This window comes from Triticum urartu, chromosome 1A (genome assembly GCF_056163025.1).
Source record: "Triticum urartu cultivar PI428250 chromosome 1A, HENAU_Tu73, whole genome shotgun sequence".
Taxonomy (NCBI): Eukaryota; Viridiplantae; Streptophyta; class Magnoliopsida; order Poales; family Poaceae; genus Triticum; species Triticum urartu.
This window is the reverse complement of record NC_141873.1, coordinates 55,444,560-55,461,280: the sequence shown is the minus strand read 5'-3', so window position 1 is coordinate 55,461,280 and position 16,721 is coordinate 55,444,560. Positions and strand designations below refer to the sequence as shown.

At 49.9% G+C, this 16,721-nt stretch overlaps 1 protein-coding gene across 1 annotated transcript; it reads right to left on the bottom strand.

The window, feature by feature from the left end:
* Positions 1–5,643: 5,643 nt before the first annotated feature.
* LOC147989958 (uncharacterized) lies at positions 5,644–8,342 on the bottom strand. Its single transcript, XM_087536699.1, has 3 exons — positions 7,932–8,342; positions 6,921–7,880; positions 5,644–6,876 (listed from the first exon to the last, which is right to left on the bottom strand). Exons 1-3 carry the CDS (start codon positions 8,340–8,342, stop codon positions 5,644–5,646), a joined length of 2,604 nt encoding a protein of 867 aa, XP_087392825.1.
* Positions 8,343–16,721: the final 8,379 nt, after the last annotated feature.

Sequence of the window (16,721 nt, the reverse complement as noted above, 5' to 3'; positions counted from 1 at the left end):
ATATGAGAGCTCCCGCGAGCAAAAGTATGGGAGCTCCTATCTGCCACTCTCTGCGGGAGATTGTTGGCCGCACACACAGGCGCATCTTCTATTGGGCCGACCCATGAAGCTAGAGTCCAGTAACGAATGGCTACTGTAGCATTCTCGAGGGTTCGACTCCAAGATCACCCCGCTGTAGTGAGCGTTCGTGTTAATATAGCAGCGTGAAGCTTAAGAACAACGGCAGCACAAAGCCAAACATTTTTTAAATTTTGAACGCGATGCTTTTCTTGAAAAAGGTGATTTTTTTAGGAACCCAAACACTTATAATATTTGAAAACACAAACATTTTCAAAATTACGATTTTTTGATAAATCAACTTAAAAAAAATCCCAAACTTATTTTGTTTTTGCAAACAAATTGTGAAAACATGATCATTTTTCAATTTTTAAACAAGTTTTGAAAATGGGAAAATTTGTTAAGATACAAAACTTTTTTGAAAGTTAGCAATTCTATAGTATTTTGAATTTTTTAACACTTTTTGAAACGAAGAGATTTTTTAAAGAAATTCTAAACTTTTTCTAAATTTCTTTTTTTTGAAATTTCTGAACAAATTACGATAGCAGGAACATTTATAGGAAATTTGAATAAATATTAAAAAATGTGAACATTGTAAATTTCTGAATATTTTTTGTAAAAGAAAAATAAAATTGAGAAATAAAAAAACAAAGAAAAAGAAAAGAAAAACCTGGGATCAACTTCTCATTTGGCCACACATCCTCAAAGTGCTGCAAGCCAAATACGCTTACTTTTATGGTTTCTTTGGATGGGCTCCGGAGAAAAAAGTGCACAATTGTCTATTATTCCTATTAAACGAGGATGCCATACTCATCACCGACGGTTTCACCAGCGGCATAGAGGATGGCGGGGGATCACCACTTTTGGCCACTTTATGTCTTGGTCCTCTAACTTCTTCATCCAAGAATGTTCAATCAGCTTCGGCATTGTGTGGGAACTTATGAGTCCCCCTGAATCTGCTCGACATAATGTAGGGTTGTCGTTCAACGATATTCATCGCCTTCTTCTCCGTGTTTGCGGTCTGTTTTCTAGATCATTGTCGTTGGTGTATTCTGGCTTCGAATGGCAACTTTCCGACCGTTGTGTCAATGTTTCTCTGACTCTGATGAGGCTATGGAGGTCCAAAGCAGCATCGAGCTTTGCTCAAGGCTCCGCTGCTGGCAAGTACAAGAAGAAGATCACCTTGATTTCTTCAAGGACCTAAGTGCAATTTAAATTTCTTTAATGATGGTCTTGTAAAGGTTGCTCGACTTTAGTATGTGGCATTTGGCGTTTTTGATAGAAGAAAAACAATCTTCGATAAAAGTTTTTCTTTAGATTAAAATTCTATGAAGTTCTTTTAAAATCCTTCAGACCAAAAGTGGCTGGAGAACCACGTGACATATGTGGTAAGCAATCCAAACAATTCAAAAAAGAGGTGGCCGGAGGCGAATAGGCGGCCCATTAGAATTCCCTTTGTCTCTATTACACAGTCTGAATGTCTGATCCACCGGGCCGGCCGAACCCCGCCCGTACCTTGCTTTCTCTTCCGCCTATTACAGTCTGTATCCTGGTGCAATTTGCTCTCTGAATTACATATCAGTTCGCCTTGATCCAACAAATTCTGTAAGAAAAGGTACGATTTTGATGTTCAAACATTAAAGAATATATGCTGCTGTGTAATCCCCATACCCAAAAGACGAGGGAGAATAAAAGATCAAGAAACTGTTTCAATTTCAACCGGATAGATTGCATTGCTAGTTTTATTTTGGATAGAAGAATGTGGTAGATCCAAAGGTTTTGGCATGTTATTGGCATTTGAGTAGCAGTGTAGCATTCTGCTGCCCGATCGAAAATAAGATGACTAATAATAATTAATACCACCAATTATTCTATGGTTAGAGTTTCAAGGACAATGTTCGAGTGACTTAAAACCGTAATCTGGTTAATTTACTAATTTTAACTGTAGTGCAGTTCCTGCCAGATTATACCTGCTGTGAACTTATTTTGTAACCAGGTTCTCTTCAGAAACATAGATTCCAATGCCTAGATTCCCCGTTGAACATATTTGCAGCACACACACGCACACACATCACAGTTTTATCTTCAGAAACATAGATTCCAACGCATATATACTATATTTTGGGTCGCAACCAGGTTCATGCTAAGCTTCCTCAGTTGATTCATCAGAATTTTGAACCATCCAATGATATCTCTGGTATCAGTAATATATGGTACTTCTGCTTGGATTAAACTCAAGATCCTTGATTGATTATTTCAATGATTTTGCATGTAGATAAACACCACCATTTTACAGTTGATGATTTCCCAAGGGTTAGCAGCGACCATTGTGAGCAGGGTGATGCTCTGTACCTAAATCCAGATATTCAACTAGGCCCTCCGACGATCATCTTTTCTGTGCATTCAATGACCCCATTGCTGAGAAGCACAAACATTGCTTTGATCACCAAGGAGTATATGATGAGTCTGAAAGAATGTGTCTATTTAGGCAAATTGATTTTTTTGCGACACTGCCGCACTGCCATACATTATATGAGTGTACCCTTACTAATTTGAATCTCTGAATATATCACATGCTTCCTTTATTATTTTTTCTGTTAATGTAGACAACAATATGTTAGGACCATTGATTGCTCACATGGCTGCCATTGCAATTCGACCAGCGTACTGCAGTTCATTGATATCAAAATTGCTGGCTATCGGCACGCCCAACCTGCATGTGCCAAGATATTTGGTTTTTTCGCAGCATGTGATGTGGTTGAGAAACTTTGCGCCATTATGTCTACAGGTGTGGGATTGATAATTATGAAGCTGTAAATGTGAAGCGGGATACTGTAGTTCTAACAACTTGCATCTTTCTACCTGCACACTGTTCTTATCACACCACTTGCAAGTTTGTGATATGCATGTTTTTATTTGCGTATAGTACATGGCTCATCCAGTGCCAAGTTTGGTAGAGGATCCTTGTGATCACTTTGTTTGGAAGTTTATCTTTTAAATTAGGAAGGTATCTTTTAGCTTGGGCCTTCATCCAGTTAGAGATATGATATATGATTTGTTACCTACATTGGATTGTTAGGCCTTCATGTAAAGATGGCCTGGTAGGACTAGGGTTCCTACCAGGCCTCCGGTGCAGATTGTATGGGCAAGGAGGAGGGGGACGAGGGCTTGAGCGGGCGCGCCGGCAGACAGGCGCCATCGCGGCTAGGGTTTAGAGGCGGCAGCGGCGGCTAGGGTTCCGGCTCCTCAGGGAGCTGGGCAACAGAAGATGATAATATCTTTATTGCTTAATTTCAACGGTGTCTTACAACTAGTGTTTATAACTTTAGCCTAAGATAACTTGCCTAAGATAACTTGTGGGCCAAGCCCCTAATACTAATGCCCGGTGGGCCTCTTCCTAGTATATACCAAACCGGTCATAACATCTCTCCCCGCCTGCGCACACAGCTCGTCCTCGAGCTGAAAGTCTGGATAGTGTTGGCGAAAATCCTCACGATGCTCCCAAGTAGCCTCCTCCTCCGGAAGGCCTGCCCACTGAACGAGGACGAACCAGACGCCACGACGGAGCTGTGCCTGCAACACCTTTGCCGGCTCTGGAAGAATGCGACCATCGGCGGTTGGCGGAAGCGCTGGAGGAGCCGCCGGTGGCTCGCCACGAAAAGGCTTGAGCAGCCCCACATGGAAGACGTCGTGGATGCGAGCGCGGGCTGGAAGTTGAAGACGATAGGCCACCATCCCAATGCGCTCCAAGATAGGGAAGGGCCCGGCGTAGCGAGGCCCGAGCTTGCGCTTGGCGCGCGGGTCAAGCGACTGCGTAGAGCGGTGGAGAAGACGCAGCCACACCCAGTCACCCACCGCGAACTCCGCCTCGCGATGATGATCGTCGTAGTAATGCTTGGCCAGTTGCTGGGCCTGAAGGAGACGCTGACGGACCTCAGCAAGCATCTCGTCGCGGGTGCGGATAAGGTCACCCGCAACCGCTGTCCGAGCCGTCTCCGGGTCCACCGGTAGTATAGGCGGGGGTGGTCGACCATAGACCACCTCAAACGGCGTAGCGTGCAGGGCGGAGTGATAGGAGGTGTTGTAGCAATACTCCGCCCAAGAAAGCCATTCCACCCAAGCGCGAGGCCGATCACCTGTCACACAACACAAATACATGGCAATGACCTTGTTAACCACCTCGGACTGACCGTCTGTCTGAGGATGGAACGCCGTACTCAGGCGGAGCTGGACATCCGCCATCCTGAAGAGGTCGCGCCAGACATGGCCCGTGAATACAGGGTCCCGATCACTGACGATCGAAGTAGGGAACCCGTGTAGACGGACAATGCCGTCGAAGAAGGCCCGGGCCACGGACGCCGCCGTGTACGGATGGCCGAGTGCGATGAAATGGGCGTACTTGGAGAAGCGGTCGACCACCGTGAGGATGACCGACTTGCCGCCCACCTTGGGAAGGCCCTCGATGAAGTCCATGGAGATATCCACCCAGACCTGAGACGACATCTCCAAGGGCTGAAGTAACCCAGCCGGCCGCAGGGTCTCCGTCTTGTTGCGCTGGCATGTCTGACACGACCGAACCCAGTCGCGGACCAGGGCGCGATCGCCAGGGATGTAGAAATTGGCGCGAAGACGATGGAGGGTTTTTTGCACACCCTCATGACCTGCCGAGTGGGCGAGCTGTAACACCTGGTGACGGAGATCATCATGCGCCGGAACAAATATCCGGTGCCCATGGAGAAGCAGGCCGTCAGAGAAGCGCCACGGCTCCTCCAGGTCGCCGGCCGTGAGCTGCTGCCGAAGAAGGACGACGTCGTCGGCCGTCGCAGTTGCGCGGCGGATGTTGGCGAAGAGACCGAACGTCGGCCCCGAGCGGATGCACAGGACCGCCCCGGCGGACTCGTCGACGGAGGGAGCGATGTCGGAGTCGCGACGGGACAGCACGTCGGCCACGGTGTTAAGGCGGCCTGGCCGATACTCGATGGAGAAGTCGAAGCCGAAGAGCTTGCCGATCCACTGGTGCTGTGGCACGGTCGACAGCCGTTGGTCCAGCAAGAACTTCAGGCTATAGTGGTCTGTGCGAATGTGGAAGGACCGTCCCCACAAGTACGGTCGCCAATGACGAACGGCCTGCACAAGGCCAATGAGCTCCCGCTCGTATGCCGTCAGCTTGAGATGGCGAGGAGCGAAAGGCCGGCTGAAGAAGGCGAGGGGTCCATCGCCCTAATGAAGCACGGTGCCGAAACCAGCGCCCGAGGCGTCACAGTCCACCACGAACGAGCGGTCGAAGTCGGGCATTTGAAGGACGGGGCCCGTCGTGAGAGCCCCCTTGAGGGCCTCGAACGCCGTTGTCGCCTCGTCGTCCCAAGCGAAAGCGTCGCGGCGAAGCAACCGCGTGAGGGGCGCCGCGATGAGCCTGAACTCCCAGATAAATTTCCGGTAGTAGCCGGCAAGGACGAGGAACCCGCGGAGAGCCCGCGGCGAGCGAGGTGTCGGCCATGCGGAGACGGACGCCACCTTGTCGGCGTCCATAGCCACCCCGTCGGCAGAGATGACATGGCCGAGGTAGGCGACAGTAGGTGTCCCGAACTAGCACTTCAAGCGCTTAAGGTGGAGGTGGTGCGCCCGAAGCTCATTGAAGACGATGTCGACGTGCTGGAGGTGCTCGGCCCAGGTGGCGCTGTAGATAAGAATGTCATCAAAGAAAACAAGCACAAACCGCTGTAAGTAGGGCTGGAGGACGTCGTTCATCAGGGCCTGGAAAGTCGCTAGGGCGTTGGCAAGGCCGAAGGGCATCACCAAGAACTCGAAGTGGCCATGGTGGGTGCGAAACGCCATCTTGGCGATGTCGTCGGGATGCATACGCACCTGATGATAGTCCGACCGGAGATCGAGCTTGGTGAAGAAGCGCGCCCCATGGAGCTCATCCAAGAGCTCGTCGACCACCGGTATAGGGAACTTGTCCTTGAGCGTGAGCGCGTTCAGGGTGCAGTAGTCGATGCAGAAACGCCAAGAGCCGTCTGACTTGCGGACGAGCAGCACCGGGGCGGTGAAGGGTGACCTGGAGATCCGGATGATGCCCGCGGCGAGCATCAAGGCACACTGGCGCTCCAACTCATCCTTCTGCAGCTGAGGGTAGTGGTAGGGCCGAACTGCCACGGGAGGGGTACCCGGCATGAGGTGAATATGATGGTCGTACACCCGGGCGGGCGGAAGACCCCGTGGCTCGTCGAAGAGGTCGCTGTGCTGCTGTAGAAGGGAATCCAGCAGGGGTTGCTCGGCCTCCGAGGACGCGGCGACCAGCTGGAGATATGGCATGGCCGGCGCGGCGCCCCCAATGCCGTCCCACCGGATGCGGCGACCCAGCCGCCAGAACGTCATTGTGAGCGCGTCGAAGTCCCATAGGATGGGACCGAGGGTCCGTAGAAAATCCACCCCGAGGATGAAGTCGAAGCAGCCGAGGTCGATCCCTGCGCAGGTAATGGAGAAGTGTTCGCCACCAATGGAGATGGGAACGTCACGGGCGAGCCCATGACACCGGAGGCGATCGCCGTTCGCCACCGTGATCCGCAAGCGCTCCCCGCCCATCGTCGGAAGGGCTAGCCGACGCATGGTCACCTCGGGCAAGAAGTTATGGGTGGAGCCAGTATCCAGCAGTGCCACCGGCCGCTCGCCATGGATCGTCACCGGCAGCAGCATGGTCCGCTCGCCACGAATGCCGGCGAGGGCGTGGAGGGAGACGACGCACGCCGTCGCCGTGGGATCCGCGGGCGTGTCCGCGGCTGCCTCGGGTGGTGGTGTCGCATCGGTCGAGTCGTCCGCCTCGGTGTAGTCGACCGTCTCCAAGTAAAAGAGGCGGGGCAGACATGGGTCGGCGTGTAGGGCTCATCGCAGTTGAAGCAGAGTCCCTGATGGCGATGCTCCTGCTGCTCGGCCGGTGAAAACCGGCGGAAAGTCCGTGTGGTGGCCGGGGGCATGGTCGTCGCGGCTGGAGGAGGCCGGCCCGGTGCTGGGGAAGTCGGCGCTGGTCGACTGGGCTGGCGGCCGCCCCGTCCGGGCTGTTGCTGCAGTGCCTGGGCCCGCTGCTCGAAAGCTCGGGCGTAGTACATGGCCGTCTGGAGGTCGGGGGGATCTCGGAGCTCGACGTCCACGCGAATATGGTCCGGCAGACCTCCCACAAATAATTCGGCGCGCTGAATCCCGGAGACGCTCGGCGCGTGGCACGCCAGGGCCTGGAAGCGGTCGGCGTAGTCCTGAACCGTGGAGGTGAATTGTAAACGGCCGGGGCCCGCCAGGCGGCTCCCGCGGATAGGAGGCCTGAACCGGAGAAGACAGAGCTCCCGGAAGCGCTCCCATGGTGGCATGCCGCCCTCGTCCTGCTCGAGGGCGTAGTACCAGGTCTGCGCCGTGCCGCGGAGATGATAGGACGCGAGCCAGGTACGATCCGAAGCGAGCGTCCGCTGCCCGCGAAAGAACTGCTCGCACTGGTTGAGCCAGTTGAGCGGGTCCTCCGTGCCCTCGTAGGTGGCGAAATCCAGTTTGGCGAAGCGAGGGGGTGTCGGACCGCCGTGCCCGGGGGTTTCTGCAGTCGGCGGCAGCGAGTGTGCCGGGTCGGGGATCGCCGGGGCGTAGGTCGCCGAGCCGGAGGGACGGTCAAACCGGAGGGAGGGCGTCGGGTGCTCCAGCGCCGTGGTATACACCGGGCCCGGAGACGAGCCGACCGCCCATGCGGGAATTGGCGACGGTGATGGCGGAAACTGCACCTGGTGCAGGGGCCGACCCGTGGGCCTGGGCGCGAGTGGTGATGTAGTTGACGGTGGTGGCGCCTAGAGGAGCTGTGGCGCCGCAGCCAGCGTCGAAGTAGCCGGCAGAGGTGCCTGGAGAAGCTGCTGGGAGGGGTCCCCCAGCGGTGCGGTGGCAGCCGGCCAGGCGGGCCAAGGGTGCCCCGTGGTCGGGTAATGCTGCGGCCCTCCGTAGGGCGACTGGAAGGCCGGGGCGGCCCACAGGAGCGGCGGCGGCCCGTAGGCGGTGGTGGCGGCGCTTGGCGGCGGGGGCTGGTTCCTGGTGAGGTAGAGGCTGATGCCCTTGACCGCCTGGACGAGCTCCCGAAGGGTGCCCGAGACCTCCTCGGGCGAGAGGATGGGGGGCGGCTCTGCCGTGGTGGCGGTCGACGCTGTCGGGGTGGCCGTCCTGGATGTGAGCGCCGGCATGGACACGGACGGGGCTGGCGGCAGCATAGGCGAGGCGGTGGTGTTTGGCAGCGGCGGCGGTGATGGAGGAAGCGACATGATCGAGCTGGTGTCTCTGAATACCAAATTGGTAGGACTAGGGTTCCTACCAGGCCTCCGGCGCAGATTGTATGTGCAAGGAGGAGGGGGACGAGGGCTTGAGCGGGCGCGCCGGCGGACAGGCGCCGTCGCGGCTAGGGTTTAGAGGCGGCGGCGGCTAGGGTTCCGGCTCCTCAAGGAGCCGGGCAACAGAAGATGATAATATCTTTATTGCTTAATTTCAACGGTGTCTTACAACTAGTATTTATAACTTTAGCCTAAGATAACTTACCTAAAATAAGTTGCCTAAGATAACTTGTGAGCCAAGCCCCTAATACTAATGCCCAGTGAGCCTCTTCCTAGTATATACCAAACCGGTCATAACATGGCCCTCTATGAATAAAGCAATCAAGAGCTAGATGATTTGTTCTTCTATGCCCCCCCCCCGGGGGAGCCTCTCCCCAATCCGTAGCACACAACACATGTTAATCCATGCTGCAACACATTAATAACGTGTATTCTAAGGGTATATTCATAATATTTTTCCATGTGCAACCTCAAACTTATCTTCCATTGAGAGGGCAACATTCAAAGTCAGATAATCACTACTAAACAGAACATCTGACTTCGCTCTATTCATGCACATGTAGTGGTGATATGCCATCGATTCCTTAGTAACTAATAAGTATGAAATATATATATATATATATGTATATATATATATATATATATATGATGATGAACTAATGATTGTTGATCCTTAATGTAGGGCAATATCTCTGACTAGTCTTGCTCGATGTATTTGCATGATAGGACATGTGTTGTTCGAATTTACACTTTGTGTACGGATTGATGACAAACTAGAATGTCCGTATTTTCCTTGCAAATTACTGATCATTCCAAAAGGCATGGTAATTGATTTATGACAAGTTCTTGAATTAAAGTGAGTTTGTGATAGGGTGATCTCAACGTGGATTTCACATTTCATGGTATCCCTAGTAAGTTTTCCATTGCAAATTCAAATTATAAAGATGAAAGGTATGGTAGTGAGAAAATTTTGTATGTATCAAGCATATGACCACACACACACACACAACAATCCAGTAAGTATAGTGCATCTATTTTACCAAACCATGCATGTATGGCACGAATTTAAAAATACTCCCTCTGTTCCTAAATATTTTTCTTTTAGAGATTTCAACAACTAACCACATACGGAGCAAAATGAGTGAATCTACACTCTAAAATATGTCTATATACATCCGTATGTGGCAGTCCATTTGAAATCTCTAAAAAGACTAATATTTAGGAACGAAGGGAGTAAAATGTAAGCCATGCATAATCCTTAATTCAATATTTAAAATGAATAGGAAAGTGAAACATGAATATTAAGTCCAGTACTACATACATGCAAATGTTGTGTTTAGGTCTCTCCATCGACCCCTAGCCCCCCCCCCCCCACATATACTTCATGTATCGATTGTTGTTCATTTCTTTGTTAATAGAGCTATTGGTATCCATCACACGCGCGCTCATTATTGCTCTTCACGTTTCAATCTCCATTTATGTCATTCCCGCCCTCACACTCTCAACAAATGTATTTCTCACACACAACCTCCTCGTTCCCTCCATGACAAACGCTCCCTATCTCTCTCTCAAGACACATGTGTTGCCTTTGTAAAACACCTTCACCGTGCGCGCACACATAAAGTCTATCTAGGCCACTCTCTCGGTAACTATCTCCCTCCAGCCCTCACCACAACTTCGCCGCATGATATCTCGGTGTATCGTATTTAACATTCGAGTGTACGCTAGGCCACACTCCCTCGATCTCTCCCTCTATAAATGACTCCATTGACCTTGCTTTTTCGCGTCGTATCTTTCACACATAAACGCTCACACTACACCTCTTGCACAGGCGGAGCTATGTAGATTGTCGGGGGTTAACCACTCGACCTTAGATAAAATTGTGAACCTCTATCTAGGATTGTTTAAATTATATTTTTTGAACATTATATTTGTCCCCACCCTCCCAAACACCGATTTGTTGTGCACCCCCTCCCCGGGAGAATATCATGTGCCCCCACACCTTAGATGCTATATGCTGATACGAGTTGGTTGGACTTTGTAGATCTGAGATATAACAGCTCACAGGATGTCTTAATATTTTTACAGGAAACCTTAATGAGTTTGAGAATTGCACACAATTTTTATAAAAACTACTCAGATGCCCTTGGGTCCCATATCCAACGACCTCGAAGCTCGTATCACCGTAGCATCTAAGATGTAGGAGGACCTCATATTCTCCTGTATGTAAGAATATCATGTGCTACCACACCTTAGATGCTTTGGTGATACAAGCTCTTCGGAGCCGTTGGATCTGTGATCCAACAACTCCTTGGTGATTCGAATATTTTTTTGTAGAAAAGCCCCCAAAGAGTTCGGCCACTGCTTACAAGCACAAAGACTGCTCAGATGCCATTGGATCTCAGATCGAACGACCTCGAAGCTCGTATCATCATAGCATCCAAGCTGCGAGAGCACCTGATGTTTTCTCGTACAGGAGAATATGAGGTGCTCCCACATCGTAGATTCTATGGTGATACGAGTTCTCGGAGATCTAACGGCTCACAGTAGGAGGTTTGAATGTTTATGCAATATACGCCCCAAAGAGTTTGGGAATTGCGCAAAAAGTACAAGTACTATGCATGTGGCATCTGATCACAGATCATACGACCTAGGTCCTCGTATCACCGTAGCGGCTAATTAAGCTACGGGGATCACCTAATATGAGCTATTGGGAGCCGTTGGATCCAAGATGCAGCGGCACACACGAGGCCTGAATGTTTTATTTGCAGAAAACCTTGGAGAGTTTGTAAATTGTGCATAATTACAAAGACTACTCCCAAGCCATTGGATCTCAGATCCAACGACGTAAAAACTCGTATCACCATAGCATCTAAGCTGCGGGGTGGATGTGATATTCTATGCCGCTGTCATTTTTGTTCCTAGACTTGCAAAATACGTGTAACTCGTGCCGTTACTTGTCTAACCGCCCAAAGTGTTTGTGCAAAAAAACCACCCTACACTGAAATATCGGAACAACACACGGGGGTCCCACTTGTCATTGATCAAATTTGGACCTAAAACTAACAAATCTAAAAGATGAGATTTGAACTGGCAACCTGGACTACATAGCGTAAGTCGATAGCCTGAAACAACAACGGTTGTTGGCTTTGTCCCATAACTTGATTTTATACAATATTACATTGAGTAGAGTAGGGGGAGTGGCTCTCTAACACGTGCATGACCGTTGACTCACTTATTGGTGGGTCCCATGTCTGCAATCTCTCTCCCCTCTCAATCGTCTAATCTTTAGACACACGGGCACACACACGAAGAGCCGCACGAGCTTGTCGTGGTGTTATTATAACTAAAAAGCTTGGAAATAGAAGGATCACCTAGAGCAAGATACATTGTTGTTGGTCGAGACGGAGCTAACCACACCTATCCTCCGTGCCACGTTAGCATGACAAAGCTGTGTGGCTAGTGGGGTGTTTTCGACGGACTGGCTGGGTCCCGAGGTCGAACCATAGGTAGTACGTTTGATACAATATACTTTTACATGCACATTTTTCCTTTCTTTCTATTTGACAGTTTCTTTTCTTTTCTTTCTATTTGACAGTTTCTTTTCCTTTCTTTCTATTTGACAGTTTGTGATTATGGTTTTTTTTCTTTTCTTTCTATTTGACAGTTTCTTGATGGACCCTGGAGCACCAGCCGAAGTGATGTCTATGACTCTGGCCAAAACCGTCGAGGCTCAGGGTACAAAGAAGCGCAAGAACCCCACCGAGACTACCGCAGACAAGCTCAAGGGCATCGCCCTGTCCAAGGCCCCCTCTCCGGGATCCCTCATTAAGCAAGTCCAGGTAATATCTCTTCTTGACGATCTTTTTGGCGATCTTGATCATGTTTTTTCATCTAACACACAGTACTAGTACTACTAGTACAACTTTCTGGGTGATCTTGCATGTGATTTTTGTGTGCCAAATGACGGTTCTAAATTGCTCTTTTGACCAAAACATGCGAGAGGTTGACATTGATTTCTTATAGATTACTTTCAACTACTTGATGAACATCAATGCTACCTTTGAAGAGAGTATATTAGCATCAGTAACTTGTGTTATGGATATTGCAAGTAATCCCTCTGCTCTCATGCGTTTGAAGACATGTTGTAGTGTCTTTGTTCACTCATTTCTGTGCGTATATTGTTGGGGAACGTAGTAATTTCCAAAAATTTCCTACGCACACGCAAGATCATGGTGATGCATAGCAAAGAGAGGGGAGAGTGTCGTCCACGTACCCTTGTAGACCGTTAAGCGGAAGCGTTATAACAACGTGGTAGATGTAGTCGTACGTCTACACGATCGACCAATCCTCAGCACCGAACGTATGACACCTCCGTGTTCAGCACACGTTCAGCTCGGTGACGTCCCGCGAACTCACGATCCAGTAGAGCTCGGGGAAGAGTTTCGTCAGCACGACGGCGTGGTGACGATGTTGATGAAGCTACCGACGCAGGGCTTCACCTAAGCACCGCTACGATAACCGATGTGGATTATGGTGGAGGGGGCACCGCACATGGCTAAGAGATCAACATATCAATTGTTGTCTCTATGGGGTGCCCCTGCCCCCGTATATAAAGGAGCTATGGGGGAGGCGGCTAGCCAAGGAGGAGGGCGCACCAAGGGGGGAGTCCTACTCCTCCCTCTTTTCCTAGTTGGAGTATGAGAGGAGAAGGAAGGGAGAGAGGAAGAGAAGGAAAGGGGGGCGCCGCCCCCCTCCTTGTCCAATTCAGACTAGAGGGGGAGGGGGCGCATGGCTGCCCTTGGCCGCCCCTCCTCTTCTGCCACTAAGGCCCATTAGGCCCAATATACTCCCCGGGGGGTTCCGGTAACCCCCCGGTACTCTGGTAAATGTCCGAAACCTCCCGAAACACTTCCGGTGTCCGAACATAGTCATCCAATATATCGATCTTTACGTCTCGACCATTTCAAGACTCCTCGTCATGTCCGTGATCATATGCAGGACTCCGAACTACATTCGGTACATCAAAACATAAAAACTCATAATACCGATCGTCACAGAACTTTAAGCGTGCGGACCCTACGGGTTCGGGAACTATGTAGACATGACCGAGACATGTCTCCGGTCAATAACCAATAGTGGAACCTGGATGCTCATATTGGTTCCTACATATTCTACAAAGATCTTTATCGGTCAAACCGCATAACAACATACATTGTTCCCTTTGTCATCGGTATGTTACTTGCCCAAGATTCGATCGTTGGTATCTCAATACCTAGTTCAATCTCGTTACCGGCAAGTCTCTTTACTCGTTCCGTAATGCATCATCCCACAACTAACTCATTAGTCACATTGCTTGCAAGGCTTATAGTGATGTGCATTACCGAGAGGGCCCAGAGATACCTCTCCGACAATCGGAGTGACAAATCCTAATCTTGATCTATGCCAACTCAACAAGTACCATCGGATACACCTGTAGAGCACCTTTATAATCACCCAGTTACGTTGTGACGTTTGGTAGCACACAAAGTGTTCCTCCGGTAATTGGGACTTGCATAATCTCATAGTCATAGGAATATGTATAAGTCATGAAGAAAGCAATACCAGTAAACTAAAATGATCAAGTGCTAAGCTAACGGAATGGATCAAGTCAATCACATCATTCTTCTAATGATGTGATCCCGTTTATCAAATGACAACTCATGTCTATGGTTGGGAAACATAACCATCTTTGATCAACGAGCTAGTCAAGTAGAGGCATACTAGTGACACTATGTTTTGTCTAAGTATTCACACATGTATTATGTTTCCGGTTAATACAATTCTAGCATGAATAATAAACATTTATCATGAAATAATGAAATAAATAATAACTTTATTATTGCCTCTAGGGCATATTTCCTTCATATATGTAGTCTTATATGGAGTAAAATATTGAAAATCATCTTATATTTCTGAACGGAGGTAGTAATAAAATATTTGGTTTCTGTTTGAATTAGAACTAGGTCCGCGGTGGAGATGAAGTTCTCAAAGTCATGCCGTGTGAACTGGAAGACTGAGGATGAGTTCTACTGCTAAACTACCCAGCTGCTGTGTCCTTGTCGCCACGTGTCGTGAACTAGTGTTTTCGTGTAGCATTGTTGTCAGGCGTGTTCTCGAGGGTGTACTTCACCACAACAATTTCCTGGTTCTGCCTTCGATTATGAAGGATGTGGTTCTTGTAAAGATCCCCGACAAATCTGATGAGGACTGTCTTCATCGTCATGTTTATGAGGGGAAAGACCACTCTGTTAGGTTCTCCAAGGTTGACGAGATGGTGATGGTGCTGGTAGACATCTCTCACGAAGTCCATGGCCTAGTCAGTTATGCGGGGTACATCCCGTAGGTCGGTGGCAAGAAATAGTCTGCAGAGTTTAATTAGTGCAACTTTGCTTGTCTGTAGTAAGTACTATTGTTCAGTACTTGATTTGTGTGTGTGAACCTTGTATTGTTTAGTATTGCCGCTTTTGTTGTGTGGTGAGTCCTGAGAACAGTCTATGTTAATGCCTATCCACTCAATTCAGTCTGTATATTTTGAAGTATCTAGATCATCTTTTTTGTGAGGACGGTTTATCAACTATGGTTACACTCCAATATCTATATGCACTGCAGGTGTTGGTGATATAACTATTAGGTATAACCCGCCTAGGAGGGGCCGGGTCATACTACTGGCGAGTTAATAGTGAAGATGGCGGGTCATGAAAGTAGCCTGTTGAATGCCCAAGGCCCAAAGGCGACTTGAGGCTCGAGAGGATGAACCGCCATATGGTTAACTTGTATTGTAAGGCAAGCTTAGTTAGTCACCGAGCCGGACATGTTGTGTATAAGCCGGCCGGGACTCTATAAGCCGCCGGGCACCAACTTGTGTATATAAAGGGGTGACCCGGCGGCGGGTTAACTCAAGAAACAACAAGTCGAGAGCTAGGTCAAGCGTATTCGCTCCCTGGTAAACGAAACCCTAGCAATACGTACAACCTAAAGTAGGAGTAGGCTTTTACTTCATTGAGAGGGGTCGAACCTGGGTAAACTCTCTGTGTCCCTTGTCCCGTTTAACCCCTTCAAGCTAACCTAGTGGCGATGGCTCCACACCTAAGTCATTTCGCTAGGGCATTTGTCGTGTTAAGTCCACGACAGTTGGCACCCACCATGGGGCCAGCACACGGTGGTTTCAAGTTCTTGAAGGGCAGCTTCTCAGGGATCAAGGGATACACCATGGGCCGGATGACCAAGAGTCGCCGTGGCAGGCTCTACATCGACGACGCTGGCTGGGCCCTGAGTCCGGCTCAATTGAGTACGGGTACCGGGCCCCCTTCGGCGGAATCCATGTCTTCATCGGCAAGATCGGCGAGCCGGGGCCTGAGCCGGACACCTGCACCGACCTCGTCGAGACGGCTCAGCGCGCACGACCCGCCAAGGTTCAAGCCGCTGCGAAGCGTGCCTTTGTTGGTTTCATCCAAGGGGCAGATCTTGAGGAAAGATCTGTGTCCAGGGAAGAGACGGTGATTTGCTCTGATGGCGAGTCGTCAACCGGTGAAACCGATTCAATGTATCAACTGCAGGACGACATGCTTGGTGGTTGTTCCGATGGTGATTGTATTCCGGACCCCTATGAGCCGCCGAATAGGGTTGCAATCTTCATGGCTGGTACACAACCGGTGCTCGATTCAACGACCGCCGTGGCTATGACCTCCAGCTCAACGGCTGCGGCGATGACTAGTGCTAGCGGTTCAGCGTGCCCTCTGGCACAAGTGTTATCCAAGCTTTTGGACGCCTTAGCAGCACTCATGGAGGTTGAGGTCACCCCGACGACTCAAGCACACCATAAGGTGGATGTTGCAAAGCTAAGAGTGAGATAGCTCAGGCTAAGGAGGAGCTCAATGCAGAGAATGCTAGGATGACATGGAGCGAGCCGCCCTGGATGCAGAGTCCCAACGGATTCATGTTGAAAATTTCCGGTTAAGTTTGGACCAGAATGCATCAAACGCTGTTTTGCGAAGAAGGCATGAGAGCCGCCTGCCCCTCGACTATAGTGCACAGAATCTATTCAACACACCAGGGGGAGGGCCAAGTAACCTGCCGGAGGTGAACCGGGCTCCGGATGCACCTACGACCGGTGCAACGGTGCAGTCGCGCGGCGTGGATCCGCCTTGTTTGAATTTAACTCCGCCTCAGCAGAAGTTAATACCGCCGGGTCACTATTCCAACCCCCTGGATAATTTGGTTGTTGCGGCAACACGGCTGGCGGCTCTTCCAGTACAAGGTGAATTTCCCGTG

Coding starts and splice junctions, on each gene's coding strand:
- LOC147989958 (XM_087536699.1), bottom strand. CDS start 8,342: ATGTCGCTTCCTCCATCACCGCCGCCGCTGCCAAACACCACCGCCTCG. Junction 7,881..7,931: donor CCTCCCAGCAGCTTCTCCAG/GCACCTCTGCCG, acceptor CAGCTCCTCTAG/GCGCCACCACCGTCAACTAC. Junction 6,877..6,920: donor AGCCCTACACGCCGACCCAT/GTCTGCCCCGCC, acceptor GACTACACCGAG/GCGGACGACTCGACCGATGC.